General features: G+C 36.0%; 1 protein-coding gene across 4 annotated transcripts; it reads left to right on the top strand.

The window, feature by feature from the left end:
• Positions 1-1,768: 1,768 nt before the first annotated feature.
• Positions 1,769-19,191, top strand: PCGF3 (polycomb group ring finger 3). 4 transcript variants are annotated; one of them, XM_010725941.3, is made up of 8 exons: positions 2,403-2,539; positions 5,133-5,229; positions 7,174-7,229; positions 8,281-8,391; positions 8,852-8,940; positions 10,116-10,253; positions 11,906-11,986; positions 13,784-19,191. In XM_010725941.3, the coding sequence occupies exons 3-8, from the start codon at positions 7,187-7,189 to the stop codon at positions 13,829-13,831; spliced, it is 510 nt and encodes a 169-aa protein (XP_010724243.2). In that variant the 5' UTR covers positions 2,403-2,539; positions 5,133-5,229; positions 7,174-7,186; the 3' UTR covers positions 13,832-19,191. The 4 variants fall into 4 exon arrangements, with proteins under 4 accessions (XP_019465672.1, XP_010724243.2, XP_019465673.1 ...); XM_019610128.2 differs by having other exon boundaries at positions 6,241-7,229; XM_019610127.2 differs by lacking the exon at positions 2,403-2,539 and adding an exon at positions 1,769-1,885 and having other exon boundaries at positions 5,133-7,229.
• Positions 19,192-19,415: the final 224 nt, after the last annotated feature.

Here is a 19,415-nt window from a genome sequence, read left to right as displayed (position 1 = left end):
ATTATCTATTATTTCTTTTATCCTTCTACAGTCACATATCCTAAAAGGGCACTGCTTTATCCTGACTGGGTTAATCCTTGCTTTTAACTTCTATCTAGGGCTGCATTTTTAGCTCTGCAAAGTATCCCAGATACCCACATTCCTAAGCGTATTTTATTCAAGATTTCTGTAACTTCTGGGACGACAACCTTGTTTTTCCCAACTTACAATTTTCAACAGTTAATAGTTTTTGATCCTTAGCTCCAGTTTTATTTAATTTCTTTCCAGATTAACTTGGTGTGTACAAGAATTTATGTATTCCTACTTGTTTTCTCAGCCTGCATTTAATTGATCCCAAAATGTAAGCCTTTTCTTACTGGGCATTAGCTCCTACTACAAATTCATTTACAGGTGGTAAGAGGCACTCATATCCACCAAAAGATAAACCTCATTATCCTGCTCCTCTAGCTGCAATTTAACCAGTGGATCTGCCAGGGCAAACTTCCCTGGTTCCCATCCTTCACCTTTGCAACCAGAGATGGTTCCCTCTTCCCTCTCTGCACACTGCTTTTGTTCCAGTGGGGCAGAGCCCTCCCTGGGCTCTCCCAGACCCCCCACCTCTCTCTGAGTGGATCTCTGGGTCCTACAGCCCTGCTCTAGTGCTGTAACACTGCTGTTATTCCCAGTTTCCTTACTATCTCTGTTTCTCAATCAGTTTGTTTGTTTGTTTTTCCTTCATGTTGCTCACCTGCCTTCAGTCCTGACATCCCTCTCACATCTTTGCCTTCTTCAGCCTGTGACCTTCACAAGCTTTTCACTTCCCAAACTCTCGTCATTACATCAACTACTAACATATTTCAGTTTTACTGCCTCTTCTCCAGAGGCTCCCAGTGCTAACACTGGGATTTCGGGTTTTGTAGGTCTCTGCAGATGAAGGCTATTCTCACTTCCAGCGCCCTACTCCTCCACCTCCCCCTTTGTCAGTAATGCTGTTTACAGAAGCAGTCTCCATCTGCAGCTCACTCTCTCACACCAAGTTCTGCTCGCGAGGGAACGGTGCGGGGGGGTTGCTCTCATGCTAACACAGATGAACTCACTTTCTCTTTAACCCTTTTTCTTTTGTATGTTATTCCACTATTTGTACCCTCAGTTGCACTTCCACATACTGTCAATTCTACTTCCATATACCATTAACAATTACACTTTCTTATATCATCAAAACAGTTTGTCCCATTCCCTTTCCCAATTGACTTTGGTATTTTACAACTACTAAGATAATAACAACAGGTAACGAGACAATTAACAAAACAGATAACAAGACAAAGACAAATTTTCACTTCGTCTGTCCCGTCCATTTGTCCATTTCCCTCACGGGAGGACAGAAGCACGGGTCAGGACTCCACTCTCACCCCGTAGCTTTGCTATGTCTTACTCACACCACACTCACTGAGGACACACAAGACCAGTCTTAACCAAGCTCAGAATTCCTCAGAGGATATTTCGGTGGTACTAATACAGTGACTTGTTCAAATACACGGTACCAAATATAGCAATAGATGGTAAACGAGCATGCAAACCCAAAACTCCTGCTACCACAGCAAGGAGAGCCCAGGCAACATTTCAGAATACCAACTATATCCTGTCACCAATCAACCAACTGAAGGGGGAATGATAGCTCTCTTCCTCACGTATGACTTACAGGTCCCGTTTCCCAGTCACATACCTGGTCTGCCGGTGGTCCTTGTCTGCTCCCGCAGTGATTGGATGAGAAAAAGGAGTCCTTGTGAGAAATCTCGGGGCATGCCAAAGGTGTCCCTTCTCTCAGCTGGTCCACTGTACGTCCCATCTGGGGTGCCAAACTGACGTGTGGAAATCAAACCCTATAGCCTGTAAGGATATAGGGAAGGTATGTTTTATTGGCAATTGCACAAAAGCCCTAGTGCGAGGGGGATAATTCCTCTGAGCTTGCACACCGTCTGGAAAAATGCTACAGTACTACAGATACAGGCCAAACTAATACGTAATCAATAGTTTTCCCCGAATTCAGCTACATATTCATTACACCCCCGAGAGTTCATTACCATGCAAACCCTCCCCTCTTGCGCGTGCGTAGTGGGTTGTGGGATGAAGATTTGTTCTCTTCAAAGAAGAGCGAAGGCTTCTGACCTTCCTCGCTGTAAAATTCTGACCTTTTGGAGGGGCATCTCTGCAAAACAGTTTCTTCTAGTCCCGTGGACATCTAATCATCTCTCTGCCAGATGTCCTCGGGCTGTTCTCAAACCTTATCTGTATGGCCTTCATCCCCCTCGCTATCCCAGACCCAGTGTCTGCCATCCCTTATTTTATAACAAGCTCTACATTCTTACTTCTATAAACTATCTCTAACTATTCCCCTTCAGCGCCTTTATTCTCAGTCACTGTGAAGCCTTCTTGCCTTTTACTTTCATTTATGGGGCTCTTGTCACGCTTTACTCAAAGATATCTTTATATTACAAGGTTTTAGCAAAAGTATTTTTTGAGCTGTGTCTTCAGAATCTCTTCAGTTAACCAACACATATATGTAAGTTGGACTCTCTCTTTGTCTGCTTTTATCTGCTAAGAGCTTAGAACGTCATTAGTTTTGTTCGTGTAGACCTGTATTAGTCTATTTAGTAGTACTTGGCATGCAACTTCAGAAACCATTTTAAAATGCATCTGTCATAGTATATTACTCTGATAAAACTAGTACGTTGTTTGAATATCTTCATTGTCCTAAGCTTTCTTGGAAGAGAATTAATTATTTAATTGCAATGGCTTCATCTCCACTGAAAGTTTTTGTTTAACTTGTTTTATTTACCGCCTAAAATTTGCTAGAAAGGTTAAGTAATCTCGGCTAAGATTACATTTTCCATTGTATATCATTCCTAAGTTATGTTATCAGTTTTAATAAATTTATTGTTCTTGTCACACTTCCATACTTATGTTGTGTATGTTAATACTAATGATATACACTCCTGAGAAAGCATCCTTGCAGAATCTATCCTGAAAGTGCCTTGCCTGTTGAGATAATGAATTCTCTGCTGAGTTGTAATTTTCTTTCTGATTCTGCTCATAACTACGCAGTTACCTCATTTTTCTTCGTATTCCTCTCCTTGGACATTCATAGACTTTTCAGCAGTAAAAGGAATAGTTGAAACCTGCGGTGAGAATCTTCTTGAGGAAAAACACACTTTTTCACTTCTTTTTATACTTCATTTCTCTTCTCTATCTCTAGATTGTTGGTATCAGGCAGGCCTCTAAATGAGTAGGTAAAACATTCAATAGTAGAAATTCATTATTAAATCTTTCCTAGTTTCCTCTTGGTCTCTTGGTCAGAGTTCTAGGTCATCAGATATATGTAAGTCTTTATAAACTTTCATATTTTCAATTTGATATTCAGTGATGTTTATGTGTAAACGATATTTTGAAATGAGAAACAGAAGGTAGTATTCTGTGAGCTCATGAGCATGGTGAACAACTATTTGTTGAACTAGATACAGAATGGAAATTGTCAAGAAGAGTGGAGCTGCACAAATAAATAATCAACTTCTCTATTCCTTTTCTAGTGCATGTTCCTGGATATGATTAAGTGTACTGTGAAAGCAAGCAGAAAATATACTAGTTTAGGGCTACAATCAGTGTCCAACTATTTGGATAAATGAAGATGGGATACTTTGAAAGCCCACTTCATTGAAATTCTCTAGTAATACTATTGTTTCAGACTCCAGAATGTTTTGCATATTATCTGTTCTGTATTTCTAGGACTTCCATGTTCAGGAGAGTTTATTAATCCCAACTTGACCTTGAGAAGAAAACAAAACAAAAAATCAATCTAGAAGACTGCAGAACTCTTGATAAGCCATCTAATTGCATTGATTTAGTTGCTGTGGGTGGACTAATACGCCTATCAGAATCTAGGCTGACTTACACTGAGTTCTGTTTGGTAGGAATTGATGTACACTTCTTCCAGACTGGAAGATTGATTGAAATAGGAAAATAGAACTGCTGATGTGGCATTCCACTGCCACATATTGCTATGCAAGGTCTATGCTTTGTGTTCAAAGCTATGAGTCTTGACATGACCATAACCTCTACCAGCTGTGGTACTGTCATTATGAATGTGAAAATACAGTATAAAGTAAAAAGTCCTTATACCTGCTTTGGTGCTGTGTAATTTTCTTGATATTACCAGCTGTTTATTGAAATGTACCAACAACCTGTCTGAGAGCTAGATGGCACTGTAGTTACAGAAATTCTTTTACATTGTGTAATGAGTGCATTAATACCAAAATTAAATGAACTGGTGTTGCCCAAGAGAAAGGTAATATGCTTTTTTTTTTTTCCTTAACATATAAAGTTGGAGTTTTATTTAGAACTTCAAGTGTGTCAGGAAATCATGTAGTGGTGTATATTACCTATACTGTTTCTTAATAAATAGTTTATTTTGAACCAGGTGCAGATGAGCATGCATATACAGCTGGAAAACATTTCAGTGGCATTCAGCTCTATAACGTAGCAGTGCTTTAGCAGCCTTCACCACCCTCTTTTTATGAATACTGAAGATCTGTCCACATTTAATTATTTTTCTGAGAGAAGTTATGTACTGTCATGTACTCTGTGAAAGTTAGAAGTGAAATTACCACCAGAGTTTTCTATTCTTAAAAAAGAAGAAGAAAAAAAAGAAAAAAATACTACTAACTTGTTTGTCCTAGTTTCATTTCCACACACACCTTATTTCTGTATGCAGCCATGGTTAAAGCAAATTGGCTTAGTACCTTAGTGGCATATAGTGCCTGTAATATCATTTGTGCAAACTGGATGCTGCAAGCTGACCTGATAGAAATAGCTGTTCTAGTAAGTTCCGAAATTGGATTGTGTGTTGTGTGCTGTATTAGGCAGACTCTGTCTGTGTAAAGGTGCTTTGATTCTAAGTGCAGCACTTCCCTGTATCAAGAGCCTTTATGAAAAATGTTGAAAACTGCATTCTGCATGGTTAGACATGCTTGTATGATGGAAAAAATCGCCCTTATGTATATTTCAGTAACAAGCATTTTGCAGTGATATAAAAACAAGCTTTTCTATTTTTCAGTATGCTTGTTTTATTTCTTTTTAATAATGAATGTCCTTTTTATCAGTCTGTAGAAGCTGCCTGGTGAAATATTTGGAAGAAAACAACACCTGTCCGACATGTAGAATTGTTATACATCAGAGCCACCCTTTGCAGTATATTGGGTAAGTATGAAAGCAGAAATGCAACTAGTTTCACTCTAGGTTGTTTTAAACTTTTTATACAGGACAGCTTTCTCCTGAAATGTCTTATGTGCTGATCAGCAGGCTATAAATTTAAATGTAAGGTTGAATGAAATTATATACAATTATTATACAAGATCAGACTTTCCTATGAATTTTCAACTCCTTGACATCTGTTAGAATTTTTAAGGCTTAAGAACATGCAAACTATGCACTTTCCTGGTTAATTTTTGAGCAAGTTTTATTGGATCATAGAAGCTACATAAATGAAACATGTATAGAAATAATATTTTTACTAAATCAGCAAAACTATTTTTAGTGTCTGATACACATATACATATGATAGTATATGATACGTATGTGTCAGGTATTATCAGTGTATGCTTTGAATGCACAAGTAGATGCCAATAGGAAGGGAGGAATTTATGTGGCTCAGGACAGCATCTTCATCTACTGTAAAGCTACAAGAATACTATACCTTGGCTTAGAAGTTTGTTTTCAGAGCCAAAAGGGGCCAGGAAGCAGAGCATCAAATTGAGAAAATATAGAAAGGAATTCACAAGTTGTTCTTGGTCACAGAATACTTTAAAGGAAGTATTCTACCTGTAATGATTATAAAGTACTGTCCCTTTAAGACTAAAATAATCTGCCTAGCCTACTTTTGTCTTATTTATTTATTTATGGAATAAATAATTCTTAGTCAAAAGTTTCACTGTATGTGTTAAAACATGAATTCTTCACTTGTATTCATCTCCCTTGTCTGAAGAATCTATAAACCAAGTATGTTTTCTCTTTTACAATTCTTAATGATGTTAAATGCTCACTTCTGATGTTGAGGTGATGGTAGGTTCACTCATTTCTGTTGAAATATTTTTGGAGATGTTGCCAAAACACCCGTGTGGCGCCTGAAAATCCAAGCGAGTATAAATGGGATTGCTATTGCTTGAAACTATATGAATTTTAGAATTAATGATATTTTGATTCTCCATGTAGTCCTACTTCAAGAGATACATAATCATCCATTACACTCTTCGAATTGTTACCATTTCTGTAATTGTTCACTGATCTCCACTGCTGTGAAGTGCACGTCAGGTGATGAGAAACCCGAGACTACTCTTGTAAGCCCGTTGTCTTATTTAAGTCAGATCCAGGATTTCATATTGCAAGGTCTACTGAGGTAATGACCTTGCAGCAGCTGAGACAGATACCTAGATTGTTTCTGATTTTATTTATGAATTAGAATTTAGGATAATGCTGTATTTCTTTCATACTGTGACTTATTTTAGACTAATGTAGAAATTGCAGGTAAAGAGTAAGTAAATTATGATTTAAAACAGAGATTTATATTTGTGAGCTTGCTATTGAGTTTAGAATTTCAACTAGTCGTGGCATGTATGAGTTTCTAACGCTTCTTTCATTTGGGGCATATTATCTATATGGGCTTCATAGATAAAAGCATGGCTTAAGAGCAAAATCAAATTTTCTTTATGTTGTTGTCGTTTTTCTTTTATGTGTGTGTGTGTTATTTTCTTTCATTTTTATTAAAGCTAGTAGGGATAATGCAGGAAGGTGAGAGATGAATCTGTAGATACAAAAAACATACTATCTGTGATTGTTTTCTACTAAAAATGTATTTACCTTGAAGTTTAAAGGAATTTTGAGATTACTGGTGACATGTGCCTGGCTGCTGAAGGGAAAAGCCTAATTCTTCCTCTTACTTTCATGAGCCTTCTATCTTAGTCTTTATCTCCGTTCCTTTCTAACTATTCTCGTCTCTTGTTTCATGTAAAGCTTGAGAATTGAAATTCTTTTTTAACAGAGTTAGAGCTTTTAAATCATTTTAGCACTGAGACTTGCTTAGCATATATGTTTTGAAACAAGATAGTTGAGTGAAACTTCTGATTCTGTTTTTTTCCTCCTTGATAGTCATGACAGAACAATGCAAGATATTGTTTACAAACTTGTGCCAGGCCTCCAAGAAGGTAAGTTGTAGTATGATCCCTTTTTTAGACACAGTTCTGCACATACTTCTGTAACAGTTAAAAAACAAACAAGCAAAAAAAACCCACAACCAAATAAAAAATCTCACAGTTTCAAGTGATGAAGTACAGAAGAGAGGGGAAATTGAGGAGAAATAAAATATACAGCATAAAATTTGTTCTTTCATTAGTTCTATATCTTGTGATTGATTTGGCTTCATATCTGTACTAGCAGTAATTTTATGGAGAGGAAAAAAAATGCAAAATGGGATATTTAATCATAAAGTACTAAACCACAACTACTGCTAAACCACAACATTCGTTCAGCTTTTACATATTGGCACAATGCAGCTGCCATTTTTTTTTCTTTGTAAACTGTGGACATAGATCTATTATGCCAGATTTCCAGAATTCTCAAGAGGTAGAATGTAATGCTGTACTGATTTTAGTTTCAGTGAAGTTTTCCTATACTGAGCGAGTTCTTCCTCAACAGGTGGCTTTTAGTTCGTATTGTCATAATTCTCTTTGAGAGTGGATCTGTTCAAATAAGCAAGTTCATATAAACTTTACAGTAACTACCCTATGATATTTTTGTCACAACATATTTTTGCCACTTATTTACGTCACAACTTTCATTTAAATAGAATATCTTAATTCACTTATGATGAAAAATGGATTTCTCAGATATTGATAAGCAAGCTTAAATAGATTATATGAAAATTATTTCTAGCATACTGAAAATCAGAACAGTAAATAAAAATTCAAAAACGGTAGTTTGACTAAAATGTTGTGGGAGGGATTCAGAATAAAGCACAGTACTTAAAATTATCTCATTTTAATAAGAATGTTATCATAGTAGCTATACAGATGACTGGTATTCTGACTCTGGCAAATAAGGTCAGCCATGACTTGATGCAATAGCAGAGATAGAGGATTAAGTGGTGAAAACATCACTACTTGCTGATAGTCTGCGAAGAGAGAGATTTGGAATAACTTCAGAAGTATTGTATTAGAACTTCATTACAGGGGTTAATATTTACAATTTTTTAAACAGCGGAAATGAAAAAGCAAAGGGAATTTTATCACAAACTGGGCATGGAAGTTCCAGGAGACATCAAAGGGGAGACATGTTCTGCAAAGCAGCATCTGGATTCTCATCGAAATGGTAAATGTTTTTATTTATTTATTCTTTCTTGGGTAGAGTGCTGCTCATAACTGTCAAACAGGTCTGCCAGAGGTATGTGTCCAGTTGGTTTTTAAGAATTGCTTCATCATGCTGTACAACACAGTGCACGTAGGCTGCTTTTGCCTCTAATTTGTTCATGTAACCTTTATTTTTAGCTTCTCCTTCACTCTTGGTGAAGGCTATCTCCAGAGTAGTACCCGCATGGGGACTCAGTGAAACTACACAACTCCTGCACTGCTAGCAGTTGAACTGAACGCTACTGTGTATACTTGTTCTGGTCTTTTATGTATGGGTCTGTTGGCAGCTTGTGTTGCTAAGCAAAATAATTACTGTCTGGGAAGTTATTCTGTATTGCAGTCATGAACTCTGCTGTTTCAATCATGTTAACATGAGAATCTTCTGACAAGTGTTATCCCACATATCTGCTTTCTTACCTAAGGTGAAACTAAAACAGATGAAAATTCAAACAAAGAAACTTCTGAGGAAAAACAGGAAGAAGATAATGACTACCACCGAAGCGATGAACAGGTGGGCTCATAGGTCATGTTTTATTTGTATCTGGAGTTTTAGCTTTAGGGCTTTGTTAAATTAATAAAGAAAAGCAACTGTTTCAAGCTTTTTGTTTGTTTGTTTGTTTGTTTGTTTGTTCTCTGCCAAAAACAAGATGCATTGTTGCACCATGATTTTGTGTAAGTATGAGTTAATTGTTGGGATACAGCAGGAATGGATAATATTTTAAAGGCACTTTTGTTAAAACCTACTATTTCTGTCATTTTATTGAGTTTCAAACTGTTTACTGGCTTTCAGATTAATACAGATTCAGCTTATTTGGGTCCTTTTATGAATATGTGTATCTCAGTGTTATTCTAATACACTGAACTGAATTGTATCAATAATTATGAATAAAACCTTGTTCTCTTTTCTAATAGTTCTATACCATCAAAATAGTATGAAAGCCAGAAAGTCCACCATCAAGTTGTAAATACAGTGCACATTTGAAAGTGAAATCTCTTGCTAGGATATACCAGCCATGCCTTTTATATTTTTCCCTTATGTCTCCAGTGTAAATTTAACTTGGATTAATTTTCAATTATACAACAAGACAGCTTCCAAAGGGATTGTGCCTAATACTAGATCCTGTTAGCACATAAAGTGAATCATCACAGAGCTTAAACTAAATAACAAATTGAGAGATGAGAAGAGTGAGAATTGAAGCATAGAAATGGAATAAACTTTATTTTGATGCTCATCCTTAGAATTTTATAAGTATGTTACGTCATTTTTGTCCATCCTTTTTGAATTTGCTATTTTCTTTTAAACTTACATTAAAATTCTCTGGAATTAGCAACTGCATTAAAAGCAAGAAGTTACAATATAAGCAATTGTTAAGAATTGAAAACAATTTTCTTATTATATTTCAGACTCTTTTTAGATGTAGGGCCCTCATGAGTTTTTGGCAGCCTGTGAATATGCACTGACACATACTTCTTCCATCATTAAGAGAAGAATTTTTAGTCAAGCATGCTTATCACTAAATGACAAGTTCTTTGGAAATGTTTTCTTTAATTGGACTGCATGCATTTCACTTTAAGGAATATTAGTATTTTCACTTCATTGTATTAATGTAAACTGCTTACGGAATACATAATGAGGACTGCAGTAACTTCTTGCACCCAGCCCTGATTGCTTGCTTTTTCCTGAAGGTAAGCATCTGCTTGGAATGCAACAGCAGCAAACTGCGTGGATTAAAACGAAAATGGATTCGCTGTTCAGCACAAGCAACAGTCCTGCATCTAAAGAAGTTCATTGCCAAAAAACTAAACCTTTCTTCTTTTAATGAGGTAATATTATAATCTTCAAATAGAATTCTGTGCATAAAAAGTTATATGCAAAAGAAAGGGATCGTTCTTTTTCAAAGCAACATCTTATTTTACTTTCTGAAAGTAGCAGCAAACGCAGTGTCTTAAATTGTATTCTGTATTGTCATTTTTGTAAACTAAGGAGGTAAATTTAAACAAGTTATTTTTCTACAAACGTAATATTTTTTTTCACTTTCAGTTTAGGATTTATGGTCTTATTTCCTGTAGATTTTCCTTCTTCCACCACCTCCTTATCCTAAATGTTACAATTAAAATGTAGTTTGGGCTTATAAAGGATTTGCCTATTAGTCTGCAGTGCATCTTTTCACATCCATACTTGGATGAAATGGCTTTGTTACGAGGTTCTACATGCACTGAAACAAACTTTTCAAGGAGTTTTATTTCATACATTATATTCAGGTGCATATATGGCTGTTTCATATACATGGCCCTTGCAGAAGTTTCACATTCACTGCAGGGGACAGTCAGTAACAAATAATTAAGCACTACTGATGTTGACCTTAAGGGAAAGCAGCATGAATATTTTGTTCTTTTCTGTGCTGTCAGTGAAGTCTCTGCCTACCATAAGCAAAGTGCTATACCCTTCCTTTCCAAGGGAATACTTGGAATCATGTAAAGAACTTACGGTGAACTGTACCAAAAGAAAGACAATTTTTCACACTTTTCTCATTTCAGATTTCAAATTAACACTTAAGGCAAACATGTAATGCAACTTCTGTTGACTACTTCTCTGGGTCTTGCTCATAGACTCTTTTCATCTCAGTCATTTGCTTTCCAGTCTGGGGTGTCAACACTTTTCTACTCAAACTTCTCAGCAGCTGGTTTGTATCTGTATTGTTTTTGCATTCCAGCTTCTCTAATTTCACACCACTCTATTTTTGTGCCCCCCCAACTTACCTAGGCTACCTGAAACAAAACTGAAGCATCTTCTTTCTTGTCCTCATCTGGTTTATAAGCTGTTGAATTGTGGCTGGTGCCCAACAGTAGCATCACTGTTTCAAAAGGGGATTTTTTTTCCCCTTTAAATTAGACATTTTTTTTAAGACAGAGCTTTGATTTTGTGTTCAAGGCCCCCTGTCCCATGCCAGTAGCCTCTGATGTAACAGCCTATTATCCTTCCTAATGAAGGAACAAACTGTAACAGGTACTGTTTATTCTTCTGCCACCTCTCCCACTTTCTTATAGGATATATAAATTGTGGTGCAGTTAGTGTATTAGGGCCAGGAAATTGATTTGTGATAGCAAGCGTTAAGTTTTAGGCATTTGCTTACTGCAAGTTATTCAAGGGCTGAGTTTTGCTAGATTTTTAGAATGCCCAATAAAATGATGTAAAGCTTTTGGGAAGAGGGCATTAGCACTGCTTGGGAAGGTAAATCAAACAAACAGTTAAGTCCAGTTCGTGCAGTGCATTAGAGACAGGTACAGCACTTCTATTTTGAGAAAAAAACATTGTTTTCTTTTTTAAAACTACTTTTGTCTGCAGAGCAACTGCAGGATGAATAGTTCCGTCGTCTTTGGAGAAAAGAAATCATGCCTAACATTTGTAGTATTGTTTGAAAAAACATTTCACAGATTGTGTCTCAACACATTAACTGTCTTCTTTGTTTTGCCAGCTGGACATATTATGCAATGAAGAGATTCTTGGCAAGGACCACACGCTCAAGTTTGTAGTTGTTACAAGATGGAGATTTAAGGTATGACAGTGATTTCAAATAAATCATAAAATGTCTAGATTAAGAATGTTTTTAAAATATGTGGCACTCACAGTTACAAAGCAATAACTGCAACCTCATAGCTATCTAATGCAGTGTTTTTAAACAGTAAGTATTAAATTCGATTAAATACAACCAACAAGGGAAAATGGTTTGTCGCGTCAGCTATCAAACTGTGATCAACTCTGGCAAATTAATTGGAAGCTAAAAGAAAGTATTAATTTTAGCTGTGATAGGTGAAACTGATTGTACTCTATGTAGGTGGGGAAAGGAACTGTGATACCGGAAAGGCAGAAATTTTCAAAATGGTTCTTTCCTGTAGCTGAACAGGATAACTTTATTTCTCAGGGAGAAAGAGTAGTTGCAGTGCTTGCCTGCCTTAATTAAGGAGAATTCCAGCAGTGTTTAGTAGGCATAAACATGGCACGTTAAATGTGTTTGGGTACATCTTTAACTTACTGATTGTTGTTTCTCTAAACAGCCCCTTTGCAGCTGAATAATAAAGTGGAGCATTCAATATAAGTGTTAGTTATCACATTAATAATAGCATCTCATGTGAAATAGATGTAAGAACAAATTGCAAATTTGGGCACTTATGAATCGTCACACCTACAGATTCACTGTATGTGTATTTGATGCTCTTTGAAATAAGAGGTGGAATAGTGGACAAGAAACATAGCCCAAGCTTACAGTCTGTACTGAGATAGAACCACCTCGTGGCTGTGGGTGACTGTCTGAAAGATGTGCAAGTGGGAGTAGGAAAGTGTCTCCTTCTCTGTGTGTAGTAAAACAGTTTTTTTTCTACATACAGCTGCATACAGATACAGATAGAAGGCAGAGGTCAGCCTCTGATTTGCAGAGAATTCACAATTAGAATCCTACTAGAATTTGTTCCTGAGTGATCAGGAAAGAGGTTTGAAAATGCAGTAATAGCTCAATAACAATACTATGGCTATTTGGGATAGCAAAGTCAGATTAATCACAAATAATTTAAGAAAGCCTTTACAGTTCTGTGTGATTAGAGATTGATGGATGATTCCTCAAGTTCAGTGTAGGTTACTGGGGATAATACTGTGCTGAACTTTAAACAACGATGAATTGTAAGATAACTGAATTTGTGAGGATTTAAATCCTAATGTAAGAAAAAAATGCTAGGAATTTTTATGAAAAATAAATAATTGAACAAGAGCATCAAATTGATCTACTATTTATCTTTATCATGGAGATTTGTGTACTTTTGAATCAAATGGAAAAGGCAACTGTGTACTGACATCTTAATTGAAATAAGTGGAGAGAGTAAGATGAGACTCATAGGGGCTCCGGAACAAATGGAAATGATTCTTTGCAGGGTGAGCTACTCCTTGATGTGACACGTTGCAGATGTTAGAAGTTTAAAAGTTTACCTATGTAGAAAAAGAAACAGTGGATACATTCACAGAAGAGGAATTGAACTATTAAATATATGAAGTACTGTGTTCTTATACACAGTATAAGTATATATTCTAGGCATTTGCATTTCTCTCTTAGTAGGTTTCCTGAGTTAAATAGTGTTGATAGAACTGATTGTAAGGTGATCTATTCCTGACAAAAGGGAACGGATTCTCCATTTGATTTGAGTTTCACAGATGAAATTCCTTCTTGTCTTGATGCAATTTTGACTGATCAGACAGCTATTCTGATAGTTTGTTTAAGCGTTGGTTTATGAAACAAAAGTTTTATCTACTGGAAAGATGAATTCTGGCTTTGTCTCTTAACTTAGCTTATATTTCTGTCTTGCAGAAAGCACCTCTACTGCTACATTACAGACCCAAAATGGACTTGCTGTAGAAGAACTTTATTGTCCTTCTGGACAGAGCTTTTTGCAGAGACTATCATCTGGCACCTTCTTAGTGCATCACTAATCACATATGATATGAATCAGCCGTATAATTTTGGAAGACTGTAGTGCTTTCATAGCTGACTGTCCTTCTGAATATTTCTCCTGGGGATGTGTTATCTGGATTTCTGGACAGAAAATATTTATACTTATTTTATATGAAAAAAATCAAAACTCAACAAGACACTACCAGCACTAGGTTTACAGATATTGAAAACACTTCACAGTTTCATGTAGCTCAGCCTGACTCATCTCTTACAGTTACACAGAAATAAGTTAGAATGTTATGGGGTGGTTTTAAAATGTTGCTTTTGACACCAAGTTGCATTTAGTTACTTTTCACATTCTGAATATTTAAAAATATATTTTTGCAAAGTGTTCTTGTCTTATATAGTATGCCTGATTGCATTGGCTTTAATCAAGTTCTGTGGGTCATTGAACATAACTAATGATATAGTGACTGGTGATATTTATTATGCTGCATTGAAAACTTTTGAAAATCTGGGAAAACAATGGGTTTATTTGTTGGTTTTATCCAGTTGTTGCTCTCCCTTAGTTTCTGTTTTAGTAAAGTTTTAACGCTCTTTTTTGCATGGTGATTTGGTAAGATTAATAGTAATCTCTGCAGCTGATTTTAATGTGCCCTGATATTTTGCTGTGGCATATATTGCACCACATAATGATAAATACTCAAAAGTGCTAGGTTTATGAACTTTAAATATATATATATATATAAATATATATATATAAACATTTCTTATGTTGCTGTGGCTTGCAGAAATCAGTTTTTACTGAAAAGAGAACTTATTCTCTCTGGCTAATGAAACGCTGGCTCTTGAACAACATTGGGTGATATTGCACAATTTTCACTGATTAAAAATTCCTTGGAGAAGTAGAAGCAGCTTTATATTTTAGTAACAGCTTTGTATTTTCTTCACCTATTTTCTTGTGAAACAGTTCTGTTTTCTTTAGTACAATTACTTACTGTTTTGGAGGGTCAGACAAGATTATTTTCACACCTTCTGGCCTTAATTGATAACAGTACTTGCATCAGCCCTAACAGATGCAAGGTAACATAAATGTCATGTATGTGTGTACATATATATACCCACATGACTGTGTTATGGAATGCACCCTCAATAGCACTTAGCAGTGTTCACTGCATTGTAAGGCTTTTTGAAATTGTCACCTTTTTAAAAACAGAGTTGAAAGTGATTTCTGCAAGCTGTATACTGTATAGCACATATAGGACAAGAGCGTTTGGCTGCCAGCGTGTCGAGTTATCTAGAACTCCAAACATACTATTAATATCTAGAAACAGTTAACCTTCTAACTTTTGGAAGGGTTTTCCAATCAGCTGCAAATGCTAGCTGCTATATATATTATTTTTTATAAACTGCCTTTGGATAAGAAAGTAAGCTTGCTTGTAACTGCCTTGCTTTGTCTGTCTGTGCTTATTCCTCTCTTCAGCAAGAAAGTATAATTTATTACTGATAACAGGAAGCTGATAGTGCAAGAGGTTTATCTCAGCATTTTAAGTCACCTTCTTGAGCTTTCAAAGCACCACATTCCTTAGCATATCTCCTGCACTTTCATTCTTTGGAGTTTTCAGCCCTCCTTTCTTAGCTGTGCTGCTGCAGAAGGGATGCTCCATTTTCTATTTATCTTTGCAAAGATAAAATATCTTTCTCATTTTTATTTATAGTCACAGATGTAATGGGAATGGGAAGCAAAGCAAAAGGTATGCAGGCAGAGAAAAAAAAGGAGCCTGCTGAAATATGGGGATATAAGGGAGGTGCAAATGCTAAAAAAGGCTGCAAATGTGAGGGCAAGATGATAGGTAGACTGAATGCTTGCATTAGGCAGAACTCCATATCCAGGCCTTTGGTGTGAGCATGCATGCACCTGTGAGCAATGGGATCAGAACTCGGCTCCAATTTTGTTCTGCCATTTCCAGCTCAAACCTATTTCAGCTTTTACCTTTGGTTAACACGAATTAGCAGATGAGATCAAGAGTCTGTCTTTTTACAATCTTTAATGAAAACACTGAAAGCAGGTGTTACAAATGCACATGCAGATTAACATGCTGGGCCCTTCTGGAGCTGTTCATGCTGTTAGCGTTCCCCCGTAAATAAGGGACAAGCTGTAGCTAGTGAGGAACTGAGAGTATAAACAGGCCTATGAATGGGCCACTCTCTGCACCTGATGTAGACGTAGAATTAAAGCTCACAGAGAGTACGTTGATTAAGGTGGTTTTTGTATGTGTACGTGTGTGGATATATACACACTCTTTATGTACACACATGCTTCCTGAGTGAGATCTGCCTACCTGGGAAGGAGTGTACTGTGGAAAGCTTTTGTACATCTAGACTCTGAAGCAGTGCTTATAAAGCGTGTTAGGATTTTACCACTTTCCACCGCAGTTGGAACAGTACTAATTTGTACTCAGTTGTACAGCTGAGAACTCAGCTGCAAAAAAGCAAATTCAGAAGCCTTTCAAATCTTTCTCTTGCTATAATAATCTGCAGTACAAAATATGTATTTGGAAGTTTGTAGCTCTCTTTAGAATCACTTGAATATATAATGGTGCTACCAGTATATTGAAAATTCTGTTGATTACTATATAGATAGGTAAATTCAAGGCAGTATTAATACCTACAAATGCTTTTTTTGTTTGTTTTGTTTTGGTTTGTTTGTTTGTTTGTTTCCTCATTTGTGTGCAACTGCTTTTTCAATGTCCTTAATTTGATAAAGCCTCTTCAGTAAAAAGAAAAGGAAAAATATAAGAGAAATCCCAGTTATTTTTCTAAATCATATGTCATAGCATCATTGCTATAGATATTCTTTCCCTCAGGAGGGGTTGGGATTGTGTCTGGACCACATATTTATTTACTCTAGCCTTACTAGAAAACGACAATGCAATTGAATTGAACTGAGAGGGAGGCCTCCTTTGGGTCAGAGCTCTGTTTCACTTCTGCGAAGCTTAAGAGACAGTTAATTTATATCAAGATTATATAGGAACCGGAGTTCTGTTCAAACTTGAACGGAAAGTTAGACTCAGCATAGATCTCTCTCTGTCCTAGTGAGATCATACTCAGTTTATTTTGGATTTTGTCAAGATGGCCCTACTGTGAAGTAGTTTTCACAATTGCTTACGCTGGTAAATAATTGCAGTAAAGAAGTATCTTGTTACGTTACCCTCAGCAGCAATGAGACTGATGAATCACCCATGCTCAGAGTCTCATTGAATATAGTTTCATTAAAAACAGAATTCAGATAGAATATATGATATTAAATTTAAATAAGATTTGGGATGTTAAAAGTTAACTCTATAAAATTATTTATTCTATTTTAAGCCTTCTGTCTTATTTTACCATCCAAGTATTTTTGATTTCAATGGTCCAACCTTATGTACGGGCATATAAATGAAATTGTAAGATGTTTTTACAAGCTTCTTCCTTTTACATCGAGTTTAACTAGCTTTTGTTTGTATGTTTTTGTTTTGTATGGATAAAGAACATTACTTATGTTTTTGTGCAATAGGTTTGAAACATGCATTTATTAGGCATATGTTTAAAATGTAAATGTAGCATCTACTTACCGTTAAAAAGGAACGTAGATGGAATTTTTGATTTGTTCAAACGGGGTTTTATTTGGGACTGTTGTTCTGGGAAGGTTATTTTTTATTTGTTCTTTATTTTATTTTAAGAGTGAAGTGCGGGATTTAAATTTGTCTGAGTACAAGAACTGTCTGTCAGCAATATTCTAAAATAAATGATCTTGCAAGAAATCTTAATGTGAACTGTGGAAGCAATCGGCAAGACTTGCAGCCTATCTGAAAATGTTTTGTGCCATTGTTATGTCTGGTATCTTTGTGTACCATCAAATCTGAAAATATTTATTTTTTTTGGTCGTGCAATAGTGTACACAACACTATAATCTCTGGGGATAATGGGACCATAAAAAATATCAGACTACAACTACGATGGTGCTATTTTTTTCCAATAGGCTATGAGCCTTTGAAAGCTTATCTGGCTCTTTTGTCTTCATAAGAACATAATTAGTTGTAGGAGATGGATGTATTTTTATTTTTTCCGACTGGATGGTAAATGTAACCATACAACTAGCCTGCTTTACAGCATGATGCATCTTACCATTAAGCTAAATATAATAGGAAAAAGCCAACCAGTCTGTACATCAGCAGGTGAATATTAGTAAGCTTATATACTATAAGTTAGTACTCTCAACGATACTTAAGATGCATTTTGTACAGAAGGCTGGACTGTACAGAAAAATCTAGTTTCTCTACTTCCTCAGGTGATAACTTCAGTTTGGATATTTTACTGGAGATGCTAATGCTTCAGTTCCTTTGCATGAAGTTGATAAGAGGAGAAAAAAAGTGTCCTATACACCAGAATCTGTGCGTAAGATATAATTAACTGTATCTGAGAGGTCTTGGCATCTGTTGCTGAAGTAAAAACTATAGAGAGAACATTAAGGAAGATGGGAACAATACTTCAATCTCTGCTTTCATGAAAACTTGCAATCAGTACAAATACTTTCTAGAAACTTGCTTTCTGTGGCAAGCTAATAGTAATATTTTACTATGGATTTATGATTTATTTGTATACAAATTAAAGCTCCAGTCTTGCTATTTGATCATGTTTCATCTGTGGAGCTTCCTGAAAATCTTTCAAAGCCACAGTGGCCTACCCAGTTGAGTGGTAAGAAGGTGGGAAGTAAATGTCCAGTTTCATGAGTGCTTATATAGCTAACTTTGCAAATAGCCTGAATGATTCTGCAGAGATCAGAGGGTTCGTTCAGGTGATGGTAGCTGTGGCTGGAGGATGGAGTCTTGATTTTTAAAGGCTGGAATGATGTTCCAGCATAATTAATTTTTATTTGAAACTGAAAACATAGGTTTACTAGAACCTTAAATTCAAGTTACTTATTCAAAGAAAGGAGAGTTTGTTCTTTCCTTCTGCAACAAAATTATTTTACAGTTGAGGGACAATAAGCCAGTGCAACCACTAAGCCTTTATTCTCTCATGTGGCATAATAAAGATACTGAAACTGTCACAGTGTAAAACCATATTTTTGGCTTAGATTCATTTGAAAGTTTACAATTTTTTATGCTTTGTGTTGCTGTGTAATTTTTGTACTATTGGTGGCTAGTTTTGTCTGAATAAGCCTTTTTGGATTACTGCTTAATGTTTTGATTTTATGATAGTGAAGCTTGTATTCAGTGTTTTGCCAATTAATATTATATGCTTGTTAATAAAAGCAGAGAAACTAACTGAAATCCTGTCAAGCTGGAAGTTATTGTCCCATTTTTTCCTTCGGGAATATAAGGAGCTAGTCAGCCTAATATCATGGCACTGACCAACCCAGCATGACTGAAACAATAAATAATTTTGTGGCATGACATGGTCACAGTCGATATGTCTATAACCCATTTTACTCAAAACAAACAAAAGCATGGCCTGAAGTATTACCCCACTGCTCAGAGCAGTGATGTGCCTGTTACAAACATAT

The sequence above is a fragment of the Meleagris gallopavo genome, chromosome Z (genome assembly GCF_000146605.3).
Source record: "Meleagris gallopavo isolate NT-WF06-2002-E0010 breed Aviagen turkey brand Nicholas breeding stock chromosome Z, Turkey_5.1, whole genome shotgun sequence".
NCBI lineage: Eukaryota > Metazoa > Chordata > Aves > Galliformes > Phasianidae > Meleagris > Meleagris gallopavo.
Note: the sequence above shows the minus strand (reverse complement) of the source record. Positions and strands in the feature narration are given on the sequence as shown.